This window comes from Astatotilapia calliptera, chromosome 23 (assembly GCF_964374335.1).
Source record: "Astatotilapia calliptera chromosome 23, fAstCal68.1, whole genome shotgun sequence".
NCBI lineage: Eukaryota > Metazoa > Chordata > Actinopteri > Cichliformes > Cichlidae > Astatotilapia > Astatotilapia calliptera.
This window is the reverse complement of record NC_137443.1, coordinates 12849193-12873699: the sequence shown is the minus strand read 5'-3', so window position 1 is coordinate 12873699 and position 24507 is coordinate 12849193. Positions and strand designations below refer to the sequence as shown.

Genomic DNA, 24507 nt, shown 5'->3' with positions numbered 1-24507 from the left:
AGACTTAAACAGATATACAATGTGGCGAAAGAACAGAAGAAGAAGGAACATTGAGTATTCAGTTTGGAGAGGAAGAAGGCAAATAAGGCGATTATAATTCCAGTCACAGCTAGCACAGCAGTTTGTGCAGTGATCCTAGATTTCTTGTGCAACCTCACAACGTTGTTCCCAAGGGGCTCATGTGAAGGCATAGGTCAACCACCCCTTTCCTGACTCACCACATGTTAAAGGAATTTAGTGGTGCATTGTGGGATATGACACTGGTAACCCCTGCAACTTTTTCCAAATTACTAACACATACACTCTCAAACCTGTCTGCAGTTTCAGCCGTGGAAAAATGGCAAATGTTAAAATGAAATGGCAATATGTAATGTCTAGAAGCATGTCAATAATGGAACAAGTGTGTACTGAGAAAATAAAAACGGTACATGTTCAAGAATACGTTTATAATCAAGTAAGTTATATTACAAATCATGATTATTTCGTATTTTATTTAGTAGTTTCCATTAGATCTTAATTAGCCATAAACCTCAGTGTAAAATGACCCGTTTCCATATTTTCCTTCTTATCTGAGATTGCCTATGATAATGTTACTGGATGACTAAATAACACAAGCTGGATTTTAGGCTTTAGGCTTTAATTGTGTACCAGTCTCCTCCTAGTCTTATCCCTTTACCAAACAGAGACAGTACACACTATTGCAGCATAAAAGAAAAGATAAGGCAGACAAATACAATTCTTCATGAGAGGCAAATCTTTGTGATTTGCTTAATTTATTCATCACACTCTTCTCTTCTCTTCTCTTCTCTTCTCTTCTCTTCTCTTCTCTTCTCTTCTCTTCTCTTCTCTTCTCTTCACTTCACTTCACTTCTCTTCTCTTCTCTTCTGAAACTAATTACAGGTTATTAGTAATCAAACCTAAAGGTTATGGGCTGTAACTATCTGCCATCCTGCAGGAAATTGAATTAGGGAGATAAAGAATGAAACCTGAGCGGTGGATTTTTCTCAGTCAGGGACAGAAACCTGCCACGTGTCATTATTAGACCCATTAACGTTGTGAAAAGTTTCTGTTTACACTGTGTCGTTTGAAAACTAAATAAAACTGAGTGAGAGCGGAGTAATTTGAAATCATGTGGAACAAACTGTGACAATAAACATTTTCCAACTGTTGCTAGAAGGATTGTGGTAACTGAGTTCATTATTCAGATCCCCGTAATTATGGTAACAAATGTACTTGAAAAAAATGGCTTTATAAACATCATAAAGATCTTCACAGCAAGAATATGGGGTGTCCATTTACAGAGCCATGTTTCATAGAGCAGTAATTGCCAGTTTCTTGTCTCACTGTGGGGCCTGGAGCTGTGTTGGGTGAGAGCAAACTGTGGAGCTGATGGGCATCTGTCAGCCAGCCTCAAGTGGATGAAACAAATCCGCAAAAATGGCCCAAAAACGGAGGGAAAGTTGTGTAGAAGGAGGAGAATAAACACTCCTCTGATCGCTTAGTAAAATGTTTCTTTTGCATTACAGAAAAAAAAAAAAAAAGATTGGTTTGTTGGGCCAAACATAACACATGGATCTATCCAGATGGGGGCGGGCTCTGTTTTAGCCTCAGTATCTTTGTGCCTGTGAGCCCAGAGGGAATACTTGGAGCCACAACAGGCCTAAAGGAGGGCTTGGCCACAGGTGGTGTCCAGCAGCTGCTATGGCTTTGTATACCCAAGCACACATAGCCTAAACTAATGCCCATTGCCTGAGTATGCCGTATCTGACATATGCCTAACTGTACATATATATGTGTGCACTGCATACCAATGTAATTAGCAAAGAAAGACACAAAAAAAACCCCGCGCGCACACACACATAAATGCATGGCAGCAACCTGCAAGGCCACAGAAATAGATTATAAGATATGGAGACATGTTTGTACATATATACACACATTCATAAACATGCCTAAGCAGTCACACAGATACTCCCTGCACTAGAATAATCCATCGCTAAGCCAAATGATGCATACTGTACACAGATACTCTTGCACCAGGCTATTATTTTAAATATTCTCCTCGCATCTGGCCTGCACACATCCCACATGCCAGCACAAAGACTGCCTGTCGCTCAGAACCAAAGAAAAAGAATTACACCCTCATGACACAATGCGATAAACACGCAAACGTATGCAAACACCACGCATAAGTCGGATGGACCGTTAGCCCTGCACAGCCGTAATCACACATGAAAGAAAAAGACAGGAAGTAAAAAAAAAAAAAAAAAAAGCACCTCACACTCCAAAAAAAGGAACGGTACCGTATGTTCATGTAAAGCCATTCCCACACCCACATAGATTCCTAAGAGAAAACTCCAGTGTTGCTGTCCATCTTTCAGCTGTAATGCTAGACACACACCCTTAGAAGGGAAAAACCACAACTTTACACTTTTACTGACTCTTGATTTATGACAATGTTCGCTGCCAACGTGTCTTTCTCTATGGCCACCTCAGTTTTCTTTAAATGTCAAGCCCTCATATGCTGAAATTTGTTTACTGTTTATCTTATGCTTTTATTTTTTGCACAAAGACAAATTTCCAGTGGTTTAAATGCTGAATGCAGTGATTTGATTTGGTATTCTGTTTTCCTTAACCATAAGCAGAATTATTCTGTTATGTAATCCTGCAAACTTGAATAAATATGGTAAATGCTCACCAAGTTTCCAAGAAGGCCTGCTCATTTTGTAAACAAGAGGAACAACAGTGGCAATTTATCCTGGATTCCAGAGCAATGAGGCAACAAATTAAAACAGGCATTAGTGGTGAATATGAGCCCTCTTAGGGAGTAACAAGACACATGACTGACAGAAACGTTATGCAAACTCTCCCACAATTGTCCCTTTCATCGATCCCAGGATACAGACTTTCTGCCTTCCAAACGAGTGACTCAAGTAGAGGGAGAGGACTCCAACCAGGAAGGTGGGATTTATTTAAAAATCTATCTTAACTCCAAAACAACTAAGAACTCACATGCATTCCAGTTTCCAACCACCTCCATGTGTTTGCATAATTGCATCCAAGAATTTCATGTGTCGCTGCACTCTACAGAATCAGTTTGCTTGTCTGCTTGTGCATCTAGATCACTGTGACTTGCAAAGTAGGCAAAAAATATAGTGTGACCATACCGCTTTACCTCTGTCAGCTGACTGCCTATTTGCATAGAATGGTACACAAAAAAACAAGAAAACAACAAAAAACAAACAAACCCAGATTTATCTGACCTCAGAGGTCTACCAGCTGAGTTCAGATGATCCTCTTCACAATTCAGGGCCAGACTGTTTTGTTTGTCCAGGCTGTGTAGAAGAAGGGAGTGGAGTGAAGCTCATATTTGTACCTGGTCTCACAACACTCAAGCCGAACCCCCACTCCCGTTTTCCTGTCCCTTGAGCCGACGCATTTCACGGCTGCCGTAAAGAAAAGACACTGCCCTCAATTTCCTGTGAGAGAGGCCGTAACGGGGTAGAAAACGTATGAAGAAGGAGAGTAAGCAGTAAGAAAATACGCTGACAGCGATCTGAAGTGTACAGAGAAATTTAAACACCTTTTTTTAAATGATCCAAAGTGAGATAGATTCATGGATTTACGGGATATAGGATGTTGTCACTGTATTTGACTGTACAAACAAGAGTAAATCAATATGCTGTCCAATTTGATTAAGTAATGCTGATGCATGGAAGTTAGGCGGGTGATTATTTGTTAATACTACAGGCCTGGTCTTGCCCCTGTGTGTTCAGATCGTATATGTCTCGTCATGACTGTGCTGGAGGCAAAGTGTGCAGCAAGCATTCATGGGAGCCTGTGATTGTTGTGCTCTCTAACATTTGTCTTTCAGGAGACATGGGGGATAGTGGGGGATGGTGGGGGCTACTCTAAAATCTGACAAATTGCTGAAAATTGCCTTCACGCAGTCATTCCTGTTTGGACACACTTGGCACATCTGGTTGTGATCTGGCAACAAAAGTGCTGCGGCGGAGGGCTCGGCTCTCAGAGTGGTGCCACATATTATCCCCACTCTTCTCCGCCTCCTCCTCTCTTCTGGTTTGGCCTGCACACATACTGATGATCTTCACCCCCAGCCCACTGCTTTTTCTGTGGGGCACTTGGAGCTGATGGTGTTGTGTAGTGATGCTTGGCAGTTGTCCTGGCGGAGCATTCCTGAGCACATCTTTGACTTTAAGGGTATCAGTGGGTTGTAATTGAGGCGTCTGCAGAGATGAACGCAGCACTATGATGCTGCAAGCGTGCATATTTTCAAAAAGGAAAGCTGCTCACAATGTGTGAACTTTAAACAAAGCTAATAAAAGTACTGACGTGATAAATTATCCATGTTTGGAACTGTTTCGCACATATGCCTCCTGTTCAATGGTGGTGCATAACAATCAGCAGAGATCGTTTCGTTTTTTCCTTACATCAAATATATCAGTTGCATGCGTCGCAGAAAGCCTCGTCTCAGTGTGCCGCTGTAGCTTTTACTAATCTCTCTACTCTGCTCAGCGTCTGCGAGGATGACTGCATGTTTTCCATGTTAACACTGCTGCTGCAGAATGTCTCCACGGAAAAACACAACACGAACAAGAGGTAAGATACTCCACTGACTCAAGTTCTGTGGAATACGATGCCAAGCAAAACTCAAAAAATAGGCTCTAAGCAATAGTTCACATACTCGTGCATGCAGCCACAAAGAAATATTGGATAGATTCAAATCTCTACTCTTTTGTAGCATGTGCATCAAATAAATATGCACTGGATTGTGAAGTAGAGGAGAGGTCGTGGGTAAATACTTGCAGCATTGTCAGTCCTGCAGCTGTGTAGCAGAGAGAGGAAAACTGAGTGCACAGCTGCAGACTGAGGCCTCAGCTTCTCAAATTGCTTGTGCCTCAGTTTCCTGCTCTTTCTACCCGAAAGGCCAAACCAGGCCCTTATTAGACCCACCCCCACCTTAATAATCCATGATGTCACCCCAGCATCACTTTTTTGCTTTGCTTGATATGTTTTTCATTACTCCTGCTGGTGCCACCCCCATTGTTAGTTAAATATTAACAGGTGTTTGAGTCGAAGAGGACAAGGAGGTGAAATGAATCCATTCGGCTCTTCTGTTCCTGTCCATTCGTCTATCTGTCCATCTACTGCTATCACCACATCTGCTTCAGTTTTTACTTCCCCTGGTTTGTTTGTCCATCTGTATTTGTGCCCCACCTCCACCCTCTCCTTCAGTGGAAGGAAGCTGAGGAATGATCAGTCAGGCTTTGATGCTGCTGGCCCCTGCCCTGGCTTTCCACAGCACATGAGCCCAGGCAATTATAAAAGTGCTCCTAGCTGCCTACTATTAGTCTGTAATGCCCCTGTCTGGAGCATGAGGAGGGCATAGAAAAGAGATGAAGAGTTGGAGAAAAATGAGAATGATGAAGAGAAAAAAGAGGCTTGTAAAACTGACTGACAACTTTCTCACTCGCACCGCTTTGAGTAAAAGAAAGAATAAAGTGTACTATACATTTCTGGATGCTGTAGCGCACATGTGGCAGGCAGGAAGTACTTTGGCATGAGCAGGCGTGGGGGGTAGGGCAGGAGAGATGATGGCCCCTTTATTCCCAGCAATCATTAGACAAGACTCCAGAGGAAGTCAGAAATCAGCAAACCATATGATCCATACTTCCCGTCTTCCTAGAATATAGGATTTGTGCTTTTTAGACCATTCACTGTGTTGTCTACAGCTGGTTAAAGCTTCCATTCATTGTGCATAATGGTAAGTCTGTGTACCAGCCGTTAGAAATAAATCATTTTGGAGCATCACTTCAGCTAGGGACAGTCCGCTCTAACCAAGAGGGGGGGTTTTAATAAATACATTTTATTTTAATTCAGCTCCATCCAAGTTCAAATAGTTCAAATCAATTATGTACTGTGAAACTATGAAACTAGCTGAGAAAAAATTAGCTCGATAATGTAAGTTTAGTAAACTAGTAAACTCACTTCACATTTTAAAAAGCTTGTTGTTCAAATATATGAACTCAAGCTCCAGATGCTAAAGTCATTTTGATCCCTTCAGTACAAAGACTGTAAACCTGCTCCCAGCGACTGCTCTCAGCTGCTCAATCAATCAGATTATTAGTTTGAATCCAACATCTCACGTTCGTTTGAAGTCTGTAAAGGAAAAAGAAACACATTTTACATTAATTAAGTAGCAACAAGAATACCTTTATAATAAGTAGACTTCAATCTTGAACCATATACATGATCGACCACCAGTAGTTTAGGCTTATAGTATAAAATGAGAGGTTTCGGGTAACTTTCAGCCATAAATTATACATAATACATTGCATCTACAAGAGCTGGTAGCATCATAGATGTTTTCTTGTCTGAAGTGTGGAAAATAATTGATTTTTAAGCCTTTACTTCCCAAAAACATCGATTTCTCGTGTAATTCCTAAAAAGCTATTTTTATATCTTCATTCTTCATAGATGCATTTTTATCCACTTATATCCACCAGATTATGGCAACAACATGGATCATCAACGATTGAAATATCTGCAAGAAATCTAAGAAAACTCCCCTCAATCCAAGCTTAACACACCATCCTCTGTACACTGCAGCAGATTGAAAATGCATATGTTTCTTTTTTTTGCTTTTTTTTAATCCTATGCTGACAGACCTTTACCTTTTACTCAAAGTCATTATTCTACTTCTTACCACGGTTGATCTCTGCTTACGCTCAGACCAACACCATGTTGTGTGATGAGTTTAAACACAGTGAGAACTGGATTTACTCTGTGCCAGGGACAGTAAAACTAATAACTCCCCAAAATGCACTTGTGCTATATCAAAAGACAAAAAAGAAGGGCCAAAGGCTGAATCCAATTAAATTTTCCAAATCAGTTCCAAAAGAGAGGACGCTTTTGAAACAATAGAAATGCTGTTCCAAAGACTGCGGATGATCCCGTCCCAACCCACCCAACCCAGCTCTGTCACACTCACCCTCGCACCTGCTGTGTGCTGTGAGAGGAAAGAACAAATGGAGGGATAGACAATGTGTGTATGTGTGCATGTTTGGAAGAGAGAAGCACAAATGGACATGCAAGCTCTTGTACGAATGTGCGTGTTTACGTGTGCGCGGACATATAGGAATGCATCAGTGCTTGTGGCACAAGGCAGGGCCTCGGCTCGATTTAACCCTCTGCCGAATGCCACCGTGACGCCAGTCTGACTTTGTGTGGCCGCATGCCTCCACTGAAGAAGCTATGGAAAAAATCTGTGGACCAGTAAGTCTTAGAGATTACATGGCTCCTCTCGTCTCTGGCCTCAATAATGCCTCAAATCCAGTGGTACCATGTCACTGTAATTTGGAGCTTTCCTCTTTAGAAAAAAAAAAAAATCAAATCTCCGTTCCATCTCAGATCTTTGGTCACTGACACTTTTGACGGGCCTGCTCATGAGCATGTGCACATACGTGTGCTTAGAAAAGAGCTGGCTTGTGGATGTGTGTGTACATAAAAGAAAAAGGGGGATGCACGAGAAAGGAGATTACATGTTGAAATAGCAATGCATCAACTAAAACACAACATTGGCTTGATTTTTTAATTGCCTCTCAGCTACAATGAATGGCCAGTGCAGCTGTCTGCGTGAACAGCTGCTTGACTGAAAAGATTGGACAGAGCAGGCTCCGGGAGGGCGGAAAGAACAATGCAGGAAGAATCATATGGACTATGAGGTATTTTGTAATTTCACAACTCTGAAAAATGCAGGCAGGATTAGGAATCGTTTTTATTGGAAATTCACAGCTGTTCCAGGACATATTTCCCAGGGAACTTGCAATGACGTATTTTCTCTGCTGTCCGGAGAAAGCAGAAGCAGCAAGGTGTATTGGTGTGTAAAATAAACTGAAGTTGTCATTGTTTCTTCTTCTTTGGGCTTTGTTTACGTGGAATCTTTGAGCCCACAAGTTGCAATTTACAACTGTGAAAGAACTAGGGGGTCTAAGAGATTCGATGGAGCAGTCTGTATGGATTTCCTGCAGAATATTTGTCAGACTTGAATTAAGTACTGTTGTTTTGCTCACTCCCTCTGTCTGCCTCAGCCCGAGGCCTTGTGGCTGACTACCCTACATCTATAAATCACCAGGAACGCATGCTTATGTCCTGAAGCAAGCACGCTGAGTCAGTCTGGCAAGGTTAATCACATTCACATCTCCTCAGCCTGTTTGCAGCAGCAACTGATAACCAAACACACATTACAGGGCATGATCCCTCTTGTTTGTGAATTCTGCTCATATTATCTTTTACCAGTGATGCCACATGAAAGAGTTTGATGTAGGTAAAGCCGTAGCTCCACTGTTTTGTTACCAATCACAAACTGCAGTGTCCCTAGCGAACAGCACAAACATAACACATGCAATATAGGTGTTAAAACAGAGATATGGAAGGTGGGGTGGGGCAGGGGTGGTAGTAGTAGTGGATGAAAAACGACCACAATAAGAGACAGGAGTCTCATTCACATTGCACACATTCTCAGCTTTCACTGGGGCCATTGGTCTGCCGCACTCATATCCTTATGTCTTTGTGTTTGATGGACTTTGGATTGTATGGGAAGCTTTCCAAGTTTGCCACATGGTTTAATGCCTATGAATATGTCTGAATATAGCTAGTATAAGTATATTATCAGCATGGGTGTGATTGCAAATGTGCATGTGATCGCGCTTCAGTCTTTCTTCTTCTTTTTTTAATGCTTTAATGCTTTCATTTTTTTCCTCTTCTCAGAAGTGCCCTACCCAGATATGTAGGAATTATGCCACATCGCTCACTACCATCCTGCTCTAATCAAAGTGCCGATTCTTGAAACAGACAGCTGTTGTCATGTGCCTCAGTTCCAATGGCTATATGTCCCTGTAGCTGCCCGAGTTCTTAGTTGGCCAGCTGAATTTGTAGGGGGAACGAGGGTTAACGGCATCCACCAGTTCAAACTCCTTTCAGAGCAGTGCGTCAATTCACAATACCACAAACATACTGATCTAAGGTAAGTTTCTTTTTTCTCCTCTCTGGCATGTTCGTAGATTTCTAAAGATGCTATTCAACATTTTAGGAAAAAATAATTAACATCATAAGGGGTTGTGTTAGGTTGCTTGTTTAAGTTCTTGTTTAAAATAAAATTAGTCAACAAAACCGTATGACTAGATCTTTTGGAGCCCACCGGAGCGTCGATAGGACCTTATAAACACAGTAGGTGGGTTTAGGTTGTGTCTTCCATGTACATGATGCCATATAGCCATATAAGGATTGGCTGAACTACAGACTAAATGTGAATGTGAGAAACATCTGCTGAAAAGCAGGGCGAGAAAAACAGCTGTATCAGTTTCCTTCCACTCCACTCACACTTTTCCCCACCTAACAAAGCAGTGTTCAAAGTACAGTGTGAGCAATGAGTCAATCCAACTCGTTGCATGTTCATCCAAATTTTTCTGCCTTAAACCAGCTCAAACAGGAAGAAAAAAATCTGTAAATGCCTTCTGGGATAAAAGACCATAGATCAGAAATGCTAAATGTATGCTCTAAATGGTTCTTGTCCATCTATTCCTGGTTTAAGGCAGTTATCTGGGAGGGTGAGAGCACAACTAATGCCAACAGCTGCAGTTAAACGTAGGGGTTTACTGCAAATGCAGATTAAGCTTTAGATGCAGAGAGTGAAAAAAACAAAACTAAAAATATGTAAAACATAAAATCTTGTAAAACATTATTACATTAAAATAGGTATAACTGAATTAAATCACATTCACGAACCATCTACTTATTTATGGAACTTAAGATTAGAGAAAGTGTGATAAAAAAGAAAAGGTTTGATTTTTTCCCCCCTCGTTTTAGGCATAAAAAATGCATTGATTAATTTAAAAAAAAGCATTCTGGTGCAAACTTGACTGGTTTAAACAAAAATGTTACATTTAGCATCTGAAATTGAGTGAACTACTGCGCATTAAGCTGGACTGTGAATAGGCCTCTGAGAGCAAAGGAAGTCGTCATAACTCAGCACAAAGCATCATCGTGTATCATGATGCAGGTAACTAGAAATGGGGCGGTGTTCAAGATAAAAGACAGATGAGACATGTTCAGACAAATGTATGCACTGGAAAAGGCAAAAGATTTTGCTGCTTTAAAAAAAAAAAACACTGGAAAGGAACAAAAAGACTGAAAAATATTGGAAAATGTAAATTTAGGCAGAAGCAAACCCACACAAATAAGTAAGGTTGAGGTCAGAGAGGAAACTGCCCTGAACTCTCCCTTTAGGCTGACATCAGAGGTCCCTTTGTGTGCTGCACTCCATTTATTTTACCCATCATCCCTCATCAGGCTGGGATGACCCTGTGACCCCAGAGCTAGGGTTACCTGTCAGTTGACTGTCCATTCTTGAGCATGGGGCTTGATGCTGTGTCAACATTTGTCCTAGAAAACAGGAGTGAGGAAAACAGAGGAGCTTGGTTCTGTGTGGAGAAGAGAAAAAATAGAATAGTTAGACAAAACAAGTCTAACTACAGAAACTGCTTCACATTCAGCTTAACTGAATAACTTTCTTCTTTTTCTCTTTCAAACTCGCAAGTTGAAGCTGTGCAGCATCCTGACTAGTACACTCTGTGCACAGATGACATGAATGTGTGATAATTCCTGTTTACTCAGAGACAGGGCGATTCAAAGAAACACAGTAAACTTGTGCTCGCATGGATACCTACTGAGGGGTTCCTACAAAAACACTCCAAAAGCCCCCCTTGTGTGTGCTGTCAGCTATCAATCAATCAGGGTGCCGTAAGTGGGATCCTTGAGTGGAGATGCTATCAGCACTGCCACATATACACTCACACCACAGTTTCCCTTATCTTCGCAGAGATAACAGATCCCCTCTCACAGGTAGAGGCCTGAACCAGACACACTCGCTTTCTGCATCTCTCTCGCTATCTGTCTCAGCTGTGCCATAGGCCCCTTCATTTCAGATGGGGGGCCCTCAGAAAAAAAAAGTCAATTTGCTTTGGTTCCTGTTTAAAATTCAATAAGTGTGTCTCTTAAATTGCAGCCGCGTGGTGCTAGCGGAGGCTACAGAGGGCACGTGCTGCTTTTGATTTCAATCTCTGATGCTATCAGCCTCCAGAAGAAACATGATACATGTCTCGGTTGACAAATCTAGACAGGCATGAAATTAAACAAAAATCAGAAGCATGAAACAATACCAATTTCCTGCAACTGTACTTTTTTATTATTTTGTAAACATCCCATTTCCGGGAAAACTAAAGTGTTTAAGGTTTGCGGTGTCTTTCAATGAGTAAAGTGAACAGATGGTTCAGACTTGTGAAATTAAGTGGCTTTACAGGTTAAAGTGCAGGATGCGTGCATGTTTGAAGCTACATTTTTATGTACCCTGTTGCACTTTATGTTTACACTGCTGAGCGGTAGATATGTGACATCACTGCAGCCGTTTTCTTCTCTGGTTGGAGGACAGCGAGCTTAGGAGATGGTTCTGAACTGGCAGCGTTTTGGGGCTTCCACCAGACCACAGCACGTTTGCCTAATAACAAAAACAAGCATCCTGGTGTGGAGCTGGTCCCACAGTGTGAGGACCTTAATGAGGAACATGTGGAGCTGCCCAGACACACTGTCAGAGGAAACCCAATCCTTCACTCCCTCTTTTTCTCCCCCTTCCCCCTACTCTCCCATTCTTTCTTTCTCACTCTCTTTTGCCTCACTTTCCACATTCTGTCACAAAACCCGGGGTCTTTAGCACTTCTTTTAGATTGTTGAAATGTCAAATCTTTATTGTATTCTTTCTCAGGGGATAAAAGTTTCTTTTCTGGACTTTTTCTATTGTGCCACTATTTTAAGTGACCTGCTGTGAGCAAAAGAAAAACCCTAGCCTTGATCTTTTTATATGATAGACACCTTTGTCATGTGCCCACTCTCTCCAGTTTGTTTTAGAGAGAGTTGGTATTGTATACATAAATGCTGGGTCATGCAATGCAATACGCCAATAAGGAAAGAAACGAATAAAGAGGTCTTTCTCCACCCATCAAGGCTGACAGGCGGTCTCTGAGTTTCTTTCATGTGCTGAATTCATCCTTACCATCCACCTGGATCAATTAACTGTTTGCTTCAGTGGCCATCAACCCCACAGTGTGGAACCTCAGCTCATTTAGTAGACAGGAGCTTTTTAAGTATAATTATTATATAATTATAATAATATATAAAATCAAGTATAATAGATTTTGTGGTTTTTAGAGACATGCAGATGTATGTATGGGGGTTTTTCATCTTCAGTGCTTATAAAAGGAAGTAAAAAAATGTGTTTTCTTTTCCCAGGAAATGTCATCACACTCCTCTGAAGGCAAATTTTATAAGAGGTGAGACAAACCTGATCAGCAGATCTCTCTGTCATACTGAAGCAGTGCTCTCTGTCCAGGCTGTCACGGGGAAAATGAAGCGCAACCTGTTTAAGGGAATTTAAAATATGACCTAAAGCACAGCCATAAAGTAGATCAACTAAACCAACCTCCAAAATTAGCTGCACAAACAGAGTAAGGTAGATCCCTCTGGGGGGATAAACTTGGCACAGTGGATCCAGTGTGACAGAGGCCCCTCTGGCAGCTCAGAACAATCCAAACGTTCCACTTCGGTGGAGCTGTCTGCCCCCCTCCATTACAAAAACTACACAAACCCATACACACATATATAATGGCCTATATATATATATATATATATATATATATATATATATATATATATATATATATACATATATATATATATATATATATGTATAGGCCTTCAAGACCTTTTGCTGGAATGACAGGCCACCTGAATCACACAGTTGTGTTGCTGGAGGAGCCTGCATGTGTACAGAAAAGCCAGTGATCCAGTAAGTGTGTGGGTTCACTTCTCTCGCATAAAGTCTGGAGGGAGGTGCGCAGGAGACCCACATCTACAACCAAAAACATTCCAGTTGTGCTAAAACAAAGCCTCAACTTTTAATCAAACTGAAACTACACCAGTCTCCATTTTCTAAATATCAACATTTTATTCAGTAATGGGTCGGCGCATTAACATTCTTTATTTGCATGGCACAAAAACCGCAGAGTGTGTCACAGGCGAAAGGCTGAATCTGGTGAGTCTGCGTGCCTTGCAGATGGTCCGGCCTCACAGCAGCTGTGCAAATGAAAGACAGAGTGTCATTAAAGGAGTGAGAGAGATGGAAAGTTGGCCACAGAGGGAAAAGAGTAACACACAAGTTGCTAACTGAAAATGTAATGGAAAAAATAATAGCACGCTGAGATTTTGCTGAGAGAAAATGAATTTGTAGAGCATTTTTTCTGAATTTTGGAGAACAGTGTCAGTATTTGTGTCAAGTATGCCTATAATAATTTACATGTTAACGGTAAACTGCAAGCCATTGTCAGTGATAAAGGATTTTTCACTCAGTACCAGCTAATGCCATGTTCTGCTTTTAAAATATTCACTTGATAATCTGAGACCTGTATCAAATGCTGTCAATCAATAGCCACCAAATCTGTAGTGGGGGAAAACAGCAGGTGACAGCATCCTGCTCCATGCTGAAAACACAAAAACATTTGCCCCTCGGGTGGGGGACGGGGGGTAAAAAGAACATTTCCCCGTTGGTGCAAAAAAAAGTTTGTTGCACAAGTTTATATCGTAATTCTGCATGAGAAAACTGCATTACTTTCCACTTCTGGATACACTAAATGCTCCAAATTCTCATCTTATGCATCCGCACACAGTTTAACTACTATAAACAAGGCATGCTGTGATTCTTCGGTTATAATCGGGGCAATTACAGCTTCACACCGCCACGACTGTCGCTGAAGGCCCTTTTCCACTGTCCTCACCCCCCGAGTAATTGCCACTACATGTAAATATCAAGTGGTTAGTGAATAATTAGTCTTTCATTGGCCAGCAATCACCTCTGGGCCCCGTCTACACTTTAGACCCCTCCCTCGTAGAGCCGCCCTGAAGACAGGGGCCCCTTTGAATGACAGCGCTTTGGAAGGAAGACGAATTTTTGTCTGATTTCTCGCAGCCGCAGCGTCGATGAGAAGCAGTCGAGGAACTCCATTCTAACTGAATGGATTGGTATGGGGAGAAGCGGACCTCAAACCACGGCTAAGCGGCAGCTTTGGGACTGTGTAACGTTGACGATGGTTTTACTTTCGCTGCTGTTTCGACCAGGTAAGTGTTGCTTTTCCAATCCGTGCTCCCCCACTCCTCCTAATGCCCTGCATACAAGGCTGTGTCCCGGTAATGGAGGTGGATAGGGAAAAGTTTTCCTGCTGTTGTGTGGCTCAGATGTGACTCTTGTCAACTTTATGCTGTACTTGCATGCATTGTGCGGTAAGGGGTAATTAATGTGGGGTTGAACAGAGCGAGGAAAGCGGCCGTTGTTTTGCGGTGGTCGTCGGCTGCGGGGACAAAGTAGGTCCTGTCCTGCTGCTGCAGGATCCCAGCCTCCAGGCTGCAGCGCTGCTAGCAGATCAGCACGAGTTAACTCGCTTTCTGGACTCATTTTAGGGTCAAACATTCCGCTTTTCCCTTTCCACACAGGGACACCAAACAATCTGCTCCTAACCGCTCAGTGGCCAGCACGTTTTGGCACGCCCGCATTACTTCACTTATCTTTTTACCAACTTATGTAAAGTTACGACTTAGCTTCCCGTTAGCATAGCTCGCTAGCAGCTGGCGTCCAGCACCCACAATCAGCCCGAGAACAAAACCGCGGAGCTTTTTCCCCTTTTTCTTCTGTAGGCAGAAACACCGCAGACGGACACATTTCGTACTGTAGACAGCGCCCTGTCTTTCCTTTCACGTCTCAGTTGTTTGAGTTGTTGGAAAAACTAAGGAGAGCATGTTAATTCACCTATTCATGCCTCATTTAGCTACCATGCATGGGGGTCCAACTTTTTGGCCTCTGAACGTGTTGGTGGCTGCTATCTCCCAACCCGGGATCAAAGACCAGCTCGGCTCAGAGGCATTCTTCATTTGGATCGTAAAGTTTAAGTTTTGTTTCTCACACAGGCGATTTGTCTTGGTATGGAGATTTGTTTTAAACTCTGTCGGTGGTATTATTTGTTGTGTTTATATGAGAAAGTAACTAGTGCGCATGCTTGTAAGCACTATGATAAAATTAAGATATTGTTTGTTTGTTGTGTGTGTTTGTTTGTTTAACAGAAATGCACATTACTGATATATACGCTTATCATTTCAAAGGAAGTGTTCAATCATGATGCCAAAAATAAACAGCAGCCTTAGTGACTTTCAAAATAAAACCTCAGGTTCATCTTTGTTCAAGAGTCATGATGAGTCCACTAAACCCATCACGACGCTTAAGAGGTTATTATTGTAACCTATATGAGCCACCATATCTGTCTGTTTTTGCATTTATGGCATTATTATGCTATAAAAAAGTTCACTGAGTTGGGCTCGGACAGAAACTCGTCACGTCAGATACACTAATGCGTGATTTACTAATAGAAGCACTCTTTGTGTGGTCGCTTTGCTTTTCTCACGCTTTAGTGCTTCCCACATGGTCCCCAAACTTGTTGGTAGCTTAACTAAGTGCTCAAACATAAAGAGCCTTTGGGGGGCTGTATGGCTGTTGATGGCAGGTGATTGTCAAAAAGTGTCAATCACGGCAGACTCGGGTGACCTCTTAGCAAGGCGGGGGAAGGCCTGTTGGAATTCAGAGGAGGGATGCGTCTGACTTGACCTCTCGCACTCCATCTCGGATCAGCGCTGGTATTGAAGCGCATTGGCTGTGAGAGGCATTAATCATCTGGTGCACCAGACTTCTGCATAAGGGAAGAAAGGGTGGAAAAAAACCCTCAAAAACATAGTGTTTACCGATGTGAAATCTCTGTGCTTATCTTGTCTTTGTCCAGGCTGTTTTGGAGATTAGGTGCAGCTTTGGAGTAAATACAAGATTATTCTGTTGCAAACAGAGAGCAGTTTATTGCAGTTGATCTCACTCTTGCCGTAAAAGTATGTGTTGAGATTCTGGCTGATCCTGATCTGAGATGGAAATGTTTCTACCTTGCAGCAGGAATTACTATCCCGGTCAGCGTATGAGACACGATACCCAAAAGTAATGTGAACACCCTGAAAGGAAATTGACGAATAGCCACATTTTTTACTTCTCTCCCAGAAGTAGTTGTAGGTCTTTGTTTTTCTTGATATTAAATAACCCACTGGTGGATCATTACTTAACTGGGAACCTTGAAACGGACCACCAAAAACTCTGCTACACAGCCTATACTGCTCTTCCCATACGTTGAGCCTCACTGTGCCATGCATTGTGGCTGGACTTCACTTACCTCCAGCAACAGCCAAAACCACATTCAACACCCTCCGCCAAACTAACGCAGGTTGGTCGCCTCCTGCAGTGAGGCTACATGCTATTTCTGTGAGAGCTAGTTGGGGGAAATAAGTTTTGACTGACTTTGGAGCACAGTGTGGGATTAAGGCCTCGTGAGCTCACGCATTTGCGTTTTAATGGCTCTCCTGATTGAGCTAAACTTGATAGTGGAAAAGCTGTGTCTGCTGCCTCATGCACTGAGGTAATATGTCTGTAAATGTCAGATGGATGGTAGGGCATTTTGGGAGATTTTTTTTTTCTGGTACACATTAGTTTACTTTTCAGGAATTATTTATTTTTTTCAGAGTGGGGATGAAGTGTTCTTACTCAAAAAGAGAAATTCCCCTTGCAACCGGCCCGATTGTAGTACAGTTTTGTGATCATCATGGGTTTTTTTTGTTTGTTTGTTTCTTTTAGCACACTGCCAGCAGTGTAGAATCCAGCGCTGTAATGCAGAATATGTGGCATCTACCTCACCGTCCAGTGGTCTGCAGGAGGACGTGGCTTTAGATGTGGACTACTGCATCGCCCTGCGGGCCTATGCCATGTGCACCCGCCGGCAGGCACGCAGCTGTAGGGGCGACCTGGTCTACCACTCGGCCGTCTTTCGCATTAAGGAGCTATTCTCTCAGCATAACTGTTCCAGCGATGGGCCGACCTCTTCCGACAAGGTCCCCAGCACGTCTCGGCCAGCTCTTTTAGAGCTCTGCAACTACGAGAATCGGGTCCTCGTGTCGGGCTCAGCCGGTCAGCAGAAGAAATACGCCCACTGTGGATTATTTGGAGACCCGCACCTACGGACTTTCAGAGATGAGTTTCAGACCTGCAAGGTCGAGGGGGCTTGGCCTCTGATCGATAACCGCTTCCTGTCTGTACAGGTGACCAATGTGCCTGTTGTCCTAGGCTCCAGCGCCACAGCAACTAGTAAGGTAAGGATAACATCAGAACAGCTGTGTCCAGCTGTGTCTGCACAGCTTAAATCTAAGAAATGTCCATTTTTTCATGTCTTAACTTGTTTAAGTTGCTCTTTCGTGTGTGTTTATTCTAACACCAAAATATGTGAAACTGCTCACAATTTAATTAAAGAAAATTAAAGAGTAGAGCAAAATTTTACTAAAATATCCCCAAAAATGTCAATCTCACAAACCCCTGGGGGAGGTGAAGCTCACGTAGACACTCCAACTGGTCATGTTTAATCTGTGTAAAATGTCAGAAACTTCCTCCGGTCACCTATGTCCATGTTGGAGACGAACACTGATGCAATACTAAGTTTTAAACGAATGCCCTACACATTAGGAAGTTTTGTTTTTTGGGCGTGAGCTCAAGTATTGCCATAAAGTATCAAACATGTGAAGTTAATCGTCATTCCATGGTGCCTCTCGAGTCTCCAGCATTCCTCGTGTCTTGGAGCTCCTTCAGATCTATGAGGGGAGAAGAGAGGAGGGGAGTCCTTCAGCGGTGTTGAATCACAGACATGCATGAGCGCTCTACCTTTAACACATGGGTGGTCATATGGTAGTGATTAACGCTCACTCAAACATTTTCCTCCGCTGCCACGATCTGGAATGTTTTTTCACCCCTCTGGTCAAATAATTAACTCGCTGCTTTTTGTGTAAATATGGAATCATTTGGAAAAATAAAGGAATAATTGGCCAAGAGCAAAAAGGTTTTTGTTTTTTTTTAAATTCTGTTAATTAAATAGGATGGTCTCCCTGGCCTGATTGTGGTTTGTGTATGTGTGCACGTTTTCTCTCTGTTTACTACTTAATATTTAGCTCATGAAGCTGAGTTTTTAATATTAATGTTTTTTCTTCTTTGTCTTTTGCCCAGATAGTTTAAAAAAATGTCTTTCATTGATCAGGCATTACTCTAACTGTACTAAGCTAATTTTAATTCTCCAAGCTAAACATAAACCAACAAACTACACGATGTTGTGTAATAGGATTGCTCGTAAAACTCGTAGTGCGTCTTGGCTGTGCAGCCTGATGTAAGACTGTAGTATTGGTGCATCTTTGCCAGCACCCACATGCCCCCATCATGTTTTCTGAGTTGTTTTCAGCTGCCAGACCCAAGACAGGAACTCATTCATCAAATAAAATACAACCTTTAAGTGTAAACGTACCCACAACCAGTGCTTTGTCAGGATCTTTTCATGAAACGGGGGTTAGGCCCCTTTCTGATGCTCAGCTGGACGATGGAGGAGAGAAGAAGTGGAGGTTTTGGACAGTTATCTAATGCAACCTTTAGATACAACATCCATGGACAACTAGTTGAGTTGTACTAGTTCAGCATCAGTTGTTTGCTTTTACGTGGAAATAGATGGGTGATGATAGTGACACTTTGACCTCGATTAGCCCCATTATGTTGCCTGTTTTCTTATATGAAACAGATTTTGTAATCAACATGAATTAATTGGCTAAAGAGTACAACAGAGACAAATCATTCTTTAGCAAGCTGAGTGTGAACCACTAACACCCTATGCATGGAAATATTTGGTTTTCTGCTGCCACCTTGTGGCCCTAAGTGGTACTACTTATTGGGCATCTGTTATGATCAGTTAGAGGAGTGATGTGACTTGGAGAACCAGCAGTAGATAGTTGATGGAGAAAAGAGTAAAGTTTCAATCAGTCACTCCACACTAATTGAATGTTTTTTGTCCTTATTTCAGATCACAGTGATCTTCAAGTCTTACCATGGCTGTACAGATCAGAAGGTCTACCAGGCCACCACTGAAGACCTACCCCTGGCTTTTCAGGATGGGACTCGCAGTGGCGGTGAAAGTGGCAGCCTGACCATCGCAGAGCGAGGTGGCTCCGGAGTCGGTCGGCAGGTGAGGATACAGGCCCGTTACATTGGCACCTCCATCATCATCCGGCGCGTGGGTAGCTACCTGACCTTTGCCATCCGCATGCCAGAAGACACCCTGGACTTTTCAGAAGACGGCGGCGGTCTACAGTTGTGCTTGCACGGCTGCCCACGCAACGAGCTCATCAAAGAGCACACCCTGGGCCATCAGAGCCAGCAGCCACACCTTCAAGGCACCAACACAGAGCTGGGCCCTCTGCGGCCTCCTCACCAGATCTACACAGTGGAGCGAGCCACTGCCAAGTGTAGAGAGACTCTGCAGGTGGAGGATGTGTACTTTCAGTCTTGTGTCTTTGACTTGCTCACCACCGGAGACCCCGAGTTCTCCATGGCTGCATATGGTGCTCTGGAGGATTTGAAGGCACTGCCACCCAGTAAACTGAAGCAGAACTCACCGAGGCCCACTCGCCTTCACAACCGAGGAGTGTCTCAGACTATCGCTGCTACTGCAACCAGCAGCTCATTGCTCTCACTCCTCATTCTGCTGCTTTTGTAAAAAAAAAAAAAACACATAAATGAATATGAATGACATGGACGTAGATGGATCATGGAAGCATTACAAGCTTGAGGAATTTGTGGATTTTGTGAACTTTCTGTTGTCATTTGAAGGATTTCGCACTCAGAAAAGATTGCATTTCTTCCCCCTTTTTCCCTTCTGTGGACACATCATTTGAATGCGAACATGAATGCATAAATGTCACACAATTTGGGGTCTAGTACACGTTTTTATCACATGAGCAGTTCGTCTACATTCAGTTTAAAAAGAAAAGTTAAGCTCACAGTTGTTCGTAAAGGTTTTTGTAAATATTTCATTCACATTCAGTAAGGAAGTGCACAACCTCTAAATGCTCCACCACATGGTTTCTAGATCCTCAGTGGTCCAGTATCCGTAGCACCTAACAGTTTAACTGCAAATATTGTGTATTTAATATCTTTCTATTTCATCTGTTGTTTTAAAAATTGGTGTTCTAAATACACAGAATCCAACAACTGTTTGTAAAAACTACCTATCTCTTAAAACCTGATTCGTTGGTGTGATTTTTCACCAGTTCTGTTCTTTTCCTGTGAAGCGCTCCCTCTTCAAGCTGTTTGGCTTCCTGTTTTTAAAGGTTTAAAACAAATCTTTATATAATAATATATTAAAAGAGTGTATATATGTGTTTTATATTATGTAAATTTGCCTGTGTATAGATGTTTTAACTGCAATATGTTTTCCATTTGTTGTGCTTAGTAGGTTATTTTGAGTCTTTGTAATTAAAGTAAACTAATAAGTGTTTGTTGTATCTGTAATATTCTTTATTAAAGTGTTGGACACTCCAGACTAAGATTTGTTTTTTGTCTCTTCAGTCCTGTCTCAGCAGTTTTATTTGATAATGGAGCTCTTATTTATTTATTTATTTATTGTCATTTCCTGTCATTACACAAATACTCAGGATGATGTGTAAACGTATCCGTCTGGGTGGAACGAACAGTTACTTCGAACATGGAAATTCATGACAGCAGTGCTGCTTTACAAACGTGTGCCTGCAGTGCTTGTCCTCTCCTGGTGGTGTCCTCAGTCCATAAGTCCTGACGGCTCCTGGTATAAAGACAGTTTTGACAAGCTGGCTGTGTAGCTGTAGGGATCCACAGTATGTTCTCAGTCCCCTGTGTAAATGTTACCTCAGAGTGCTGAGTTGGCTGCTGGCTTTGCTTTTGTCTGCCAGAATGCTGCATGGCTCTAAATAGGATTTAGTCTGTGGTTAACACCAGGTTAGAGTCAACAACACCACGCGGTGCGTATATTTGTACTCTATATGAACAGTGAGTGCTGCGATTAGAGGGAGAGAGAGCTGCGATCAGTTTTTATTTCTATTAAAAATGCAATTAAGAAAGCCCGGGCACACTCCTTATGAAGACATTAAGAATTAATGCTCTATAATCAGTCTACATGGATGTAATTTATATCTTGAATTGAATTATAGGTAAGCTGACTGTAATTTTATAATACTGAGTGACAGCATGTTTCATCACACATGCAACCATACTTAATCTCTCCATGTCCCATTTCTTTAAATAAAGACAATGTGACATTTGCATGATGTGTGAGATGACAGATGAAACCTGCCACGATTTTCTAATCTTTCACATGCGAATCACATTGCAGATGGCTGAATGTGATTCAGGTCTTTCTTGGCAGACTTCATCACCTCTTTCTCGGTGTTAGCGGGAAGGAAGGCGAGGATGGAGAATAGTACTGGCAGGAAAAATGTCGTTTTTGGGTGGTCCAGCAGTAGAAATAAGAACATTTTCTGAAGTATTCTACTTCAGCATGATATTAATGTACTTGCACTTTTAGATTTAAATATGTTTCATATCCAAATAATTTCCCAAGCTGTTGTTTGTCATCCATATAAAGTAACAATTTCAGATTTAGACATTAAAAATGAACAGCTTACAAGATACTTCCCATGCAGTTTCCAAGAATTTCTTTAAAAATTGCTTTAACCAAAAATGTCATATTTTCATTATTATGCTTTTTATTTTATTTTTTAAAAGATCAACAACACTACATGCCATTTATCCAATGACCCTTCGATGAAGCCTGAAAACTATGATGGGAATCAAATCAAAATCCCAATACCTAACTATAAATGAAAACCATTTAGACCTGCAACAGGAAATTGTTTCCTATGCAGTGTATTGATATCAACAATCTATTAATGTCTTATACATGACATAAAACACATGGCTAATATTGTCCAGGTCTCCCTAGTGTCTCTAAACAGCTCTGATTTGACATGAATGAGGGAGCTCTGGGGGTGTCTGTGCTGTTGGTGGTGGATTCTTTGGGTTGTGGGGTTTGACCTTTGAGGATTAAGCTTGCTCTGATGCATCCCAAGGATGCTTGTCTAAATTTGGATTTGGGGAGTTTGAGTCTGGATCAGCACCTTGGAGTCTTTGTCATGTTCCTTGAGCAATTCCTGAGCTGTTTCTGTGCTGTGGCAGAGTGTGAAGCCGCTGCTGACAAGGATGATCGTCGCTGTGAAGGGAGGTATGAGGTCGACAACAAGGCTCAAGTGGGTGGTATGTGTAAAAGTAACATCCACAGTGATGGCAGGGCTCAAGGTCTTTGGGTCCTATAGATGATGGTTTTAATGCCATGACTGATTAATGTATGTGTCAGATACACATTGGGGATTAGAACATTGCTATTTTGGTACTTTTACTTTAGATAAAGACTTTGAATGCTTACCTTACAACTTTCTTTCTAACATATCTTTTCCTCCAAAGGTATGATCTCGGCTCGGTTGAGATGATGGCATCACACCGTGTTCCTTCCGGTTTGCTTTAGAATTTTAAAGTTAAAAAGCCACGAGTCTCGTGACCTCGCAGGACAGATTGGCACTATAGCTTAAATAATAACCCAATGCAAGAGCATCCTCTTATGCAGCCTGTTTAAAGGTGATGAGCTCCTTGACATCTTTTGAACATTTAAAACATGAAACACACTTTTGATTGGCAGTAAAAACACACATTTTCTCAAAAACTGTAAATGAAAACTGTGTGAAATGTTCCACGCTCCACAGACTTCACAGGAATCCTGTCAAGGAATTAGCACAGTGGATGTAACATGTTGCCAGAGCCTGTAAAGATTGCTTGTCCACCTTCTTTGAGCCATGCTATCTTGACTTTCCCCTGTAAACAAGGACAATTACCAAGCTAATGAGTTGAGGAAAAACTGCTTGAGTGATTGATACTCTTAATGGGGAAATTAATTTGATATTAATAGAGCACTTGGCAAGATAAATAGATAGTGGTGTGTTAGTCCTCTCCTTGATTGATAATGGCTAGATTGATGGCTGTCTTAATGCAAGATGTGCCTTAGCCATAAATGAGGTGGTCTTGATGAGGAGCGATTTTTGTGTCATGAGATGATCAAACGTTGAGAGCACTAAGTGCTTATATTTATTTTGATACTGATTTTTAAGTACACAGGGACTCTGGTCTTTTTACCTAACTTGGTTTTATCAAGAAGAAGAACAACCACTATAATAGAGAATAAACAGAGCTTACTGCATATGTAAATTTAAAAAAAGACATCATTTATGCTAAATGATGCAAAAGATGTTGGTCAACCATTGCTGTAACTTCCCCCATCTGATCTTGTGAGATTCTGTTTGCTCCTTAAATAATCACCTTGCATCATTCCCGCAATTCCTGATGACTCATAACCTTAACCTTCTGTTGCTGAAGCAGTTTGCTTAATGACGCACTCACAGTCTGACTGTTGCACCCCGTAAATGGCACCTAACATACTCGTATATTGCACCCTGTTACATGGGTCAGCGCTGCAGAACAAAGAGTGAGAAGTTACTCATTTCTCAGGGAGTTTGCACCAGTGTGTGTGTGTGTGGTTTCTAGTTGCAGCGATTACACAGCTATCTCATATTGCAGGCTCCCTCATACCTGACCAACTCAATCTTTCTGTGTCTCCTCAATAATCAGAGTGACAGCGAGCAACTAGACATATCTCACCCGCTGGCTCACTGCAGAATGGGTATTGACCTACATATCAAATCATACACTTCTGGCTTGTGTGATAGAGACGGGGGAGGGGGTGGTGGTGGGGTGCCGTATGATTGACAGCGCCTTCTTTGGTAAACACGTTTCATCCCCCGGGTATCTCCCTCTTCGTATGTATTTGTTATAGGCAAAAATCGCACGGCAAAGAGAAACGTCCCGCAAATCCTATAAGCTTGGAGTTAGAGCGGCTTCGGCACCTCCGCTACTGTAACAGTAGAGAACAGCTGAGAACACCTGGCTGTCGGAGTGTGTATTTTTATTAACGAGCCTATGTCACCAAACTTTTAACAAATGGCCCCCCGGCACCCTGAAAAACCCAGCTCGGAAATTAAGCATCTGCATCATAAATCTTGGAAAGTTACAATAATTTGCAATTCACTCCCTCATCAAAGGCAATATTACCCTAATTTATTATCTCCCGGCACGAGGGGTGCGCAAAGGCCGTGGAGATAAGAGTTTATCAGGAGGGGGATTGATTTTCATTAACTGATTGTAATAAAGATGAACTGCCTGCCGTGCACACTGACCAAGAGTCACACTTTATTGTAATTGGGACAATTTATTTTATGAGCCAGTGGCTCTACTTTTTTGTCCCTCCCCCTTTTTTCTTTCATATCCATCTCCGCTCTTCAAAATAGGAATCTAATGTCTC

At 42.0% G+C, this 24507-nt stretch overlaps 1 protein-coding gene and 1 long non-coding RNA gene across 3 annotated transcripts; one reads left to right on the top strand and one right to left on the bottom strand.

Moving 5' to 3' along the window:
* Positions 1-13055: 13055 nt before the first annotated feature.
* LOC145424164 (uncharacterized) lies at positions 13056-14353 on the bottom strand. The gene is made up of 2 exons (XR_013905131.1): positions 13981-14353; positions 13056-13207 (listed from the first exon to the last, which is right to left on the bottom strand). It is a non-coding gene; the product is annotated as an uncharacterized LOC145424164 (long non-coding RNA).
* On the top strand, positions 14019-20614 carry rgmd (RGM domain family, member D). 2 transcript variants are annotated; one of them, XM_026159477.2, is made up of 3 exons: positions 14019-14245; positions 16842-17353; positions 19093-20614. In XM_026159477.2, exons 1-3 carry the CDS (start codon positions 14152-14154, stop codon positions 19783-19785), a joined length of 1299 nt encoding a protein of 432 aa, XP_026015262.1. In that variant the 5' UTR covers positions 14019-14151; the 3' UTR covers positions 19786-20614. The 2 variants fall into 2 exon arrangements, with proteins under 2 accessions (XP_026015262.1, XP_080153298.1); XM_080297172.1 differs by lacking the exon at positions 14019-14245 and adding an exon at positions 15757-16434.
* The last annotated feature ends 3893 nt before the right edge of the window (positions 20615-24507 follow it).

Bases quoted from the DNA above. Each gene is read 5' to 3' on its own strand.
- rgmd (XM_026159477.2), top strand. From the start codon at position 14,152: ATGGGGAGAAGCGGACCTCAAACCACGGCTAAGCGGCAGCTTTGGGAC. The intron at 14,246-16,841 runs GTAAGTGTTGCT...TGTTTCTTTTAG, and splicing joins TTCGCTGCTGTTTCGACCAG to CACACTGCCAGCAGTGTAGA. The intron at 17,354-19,092 runs GTAAGGATAACA...TCCTTATTTCAG, and splicing joins GCGCCACAGCAACTAGTAAG to ATCACAGTGATCTTCAAGTC.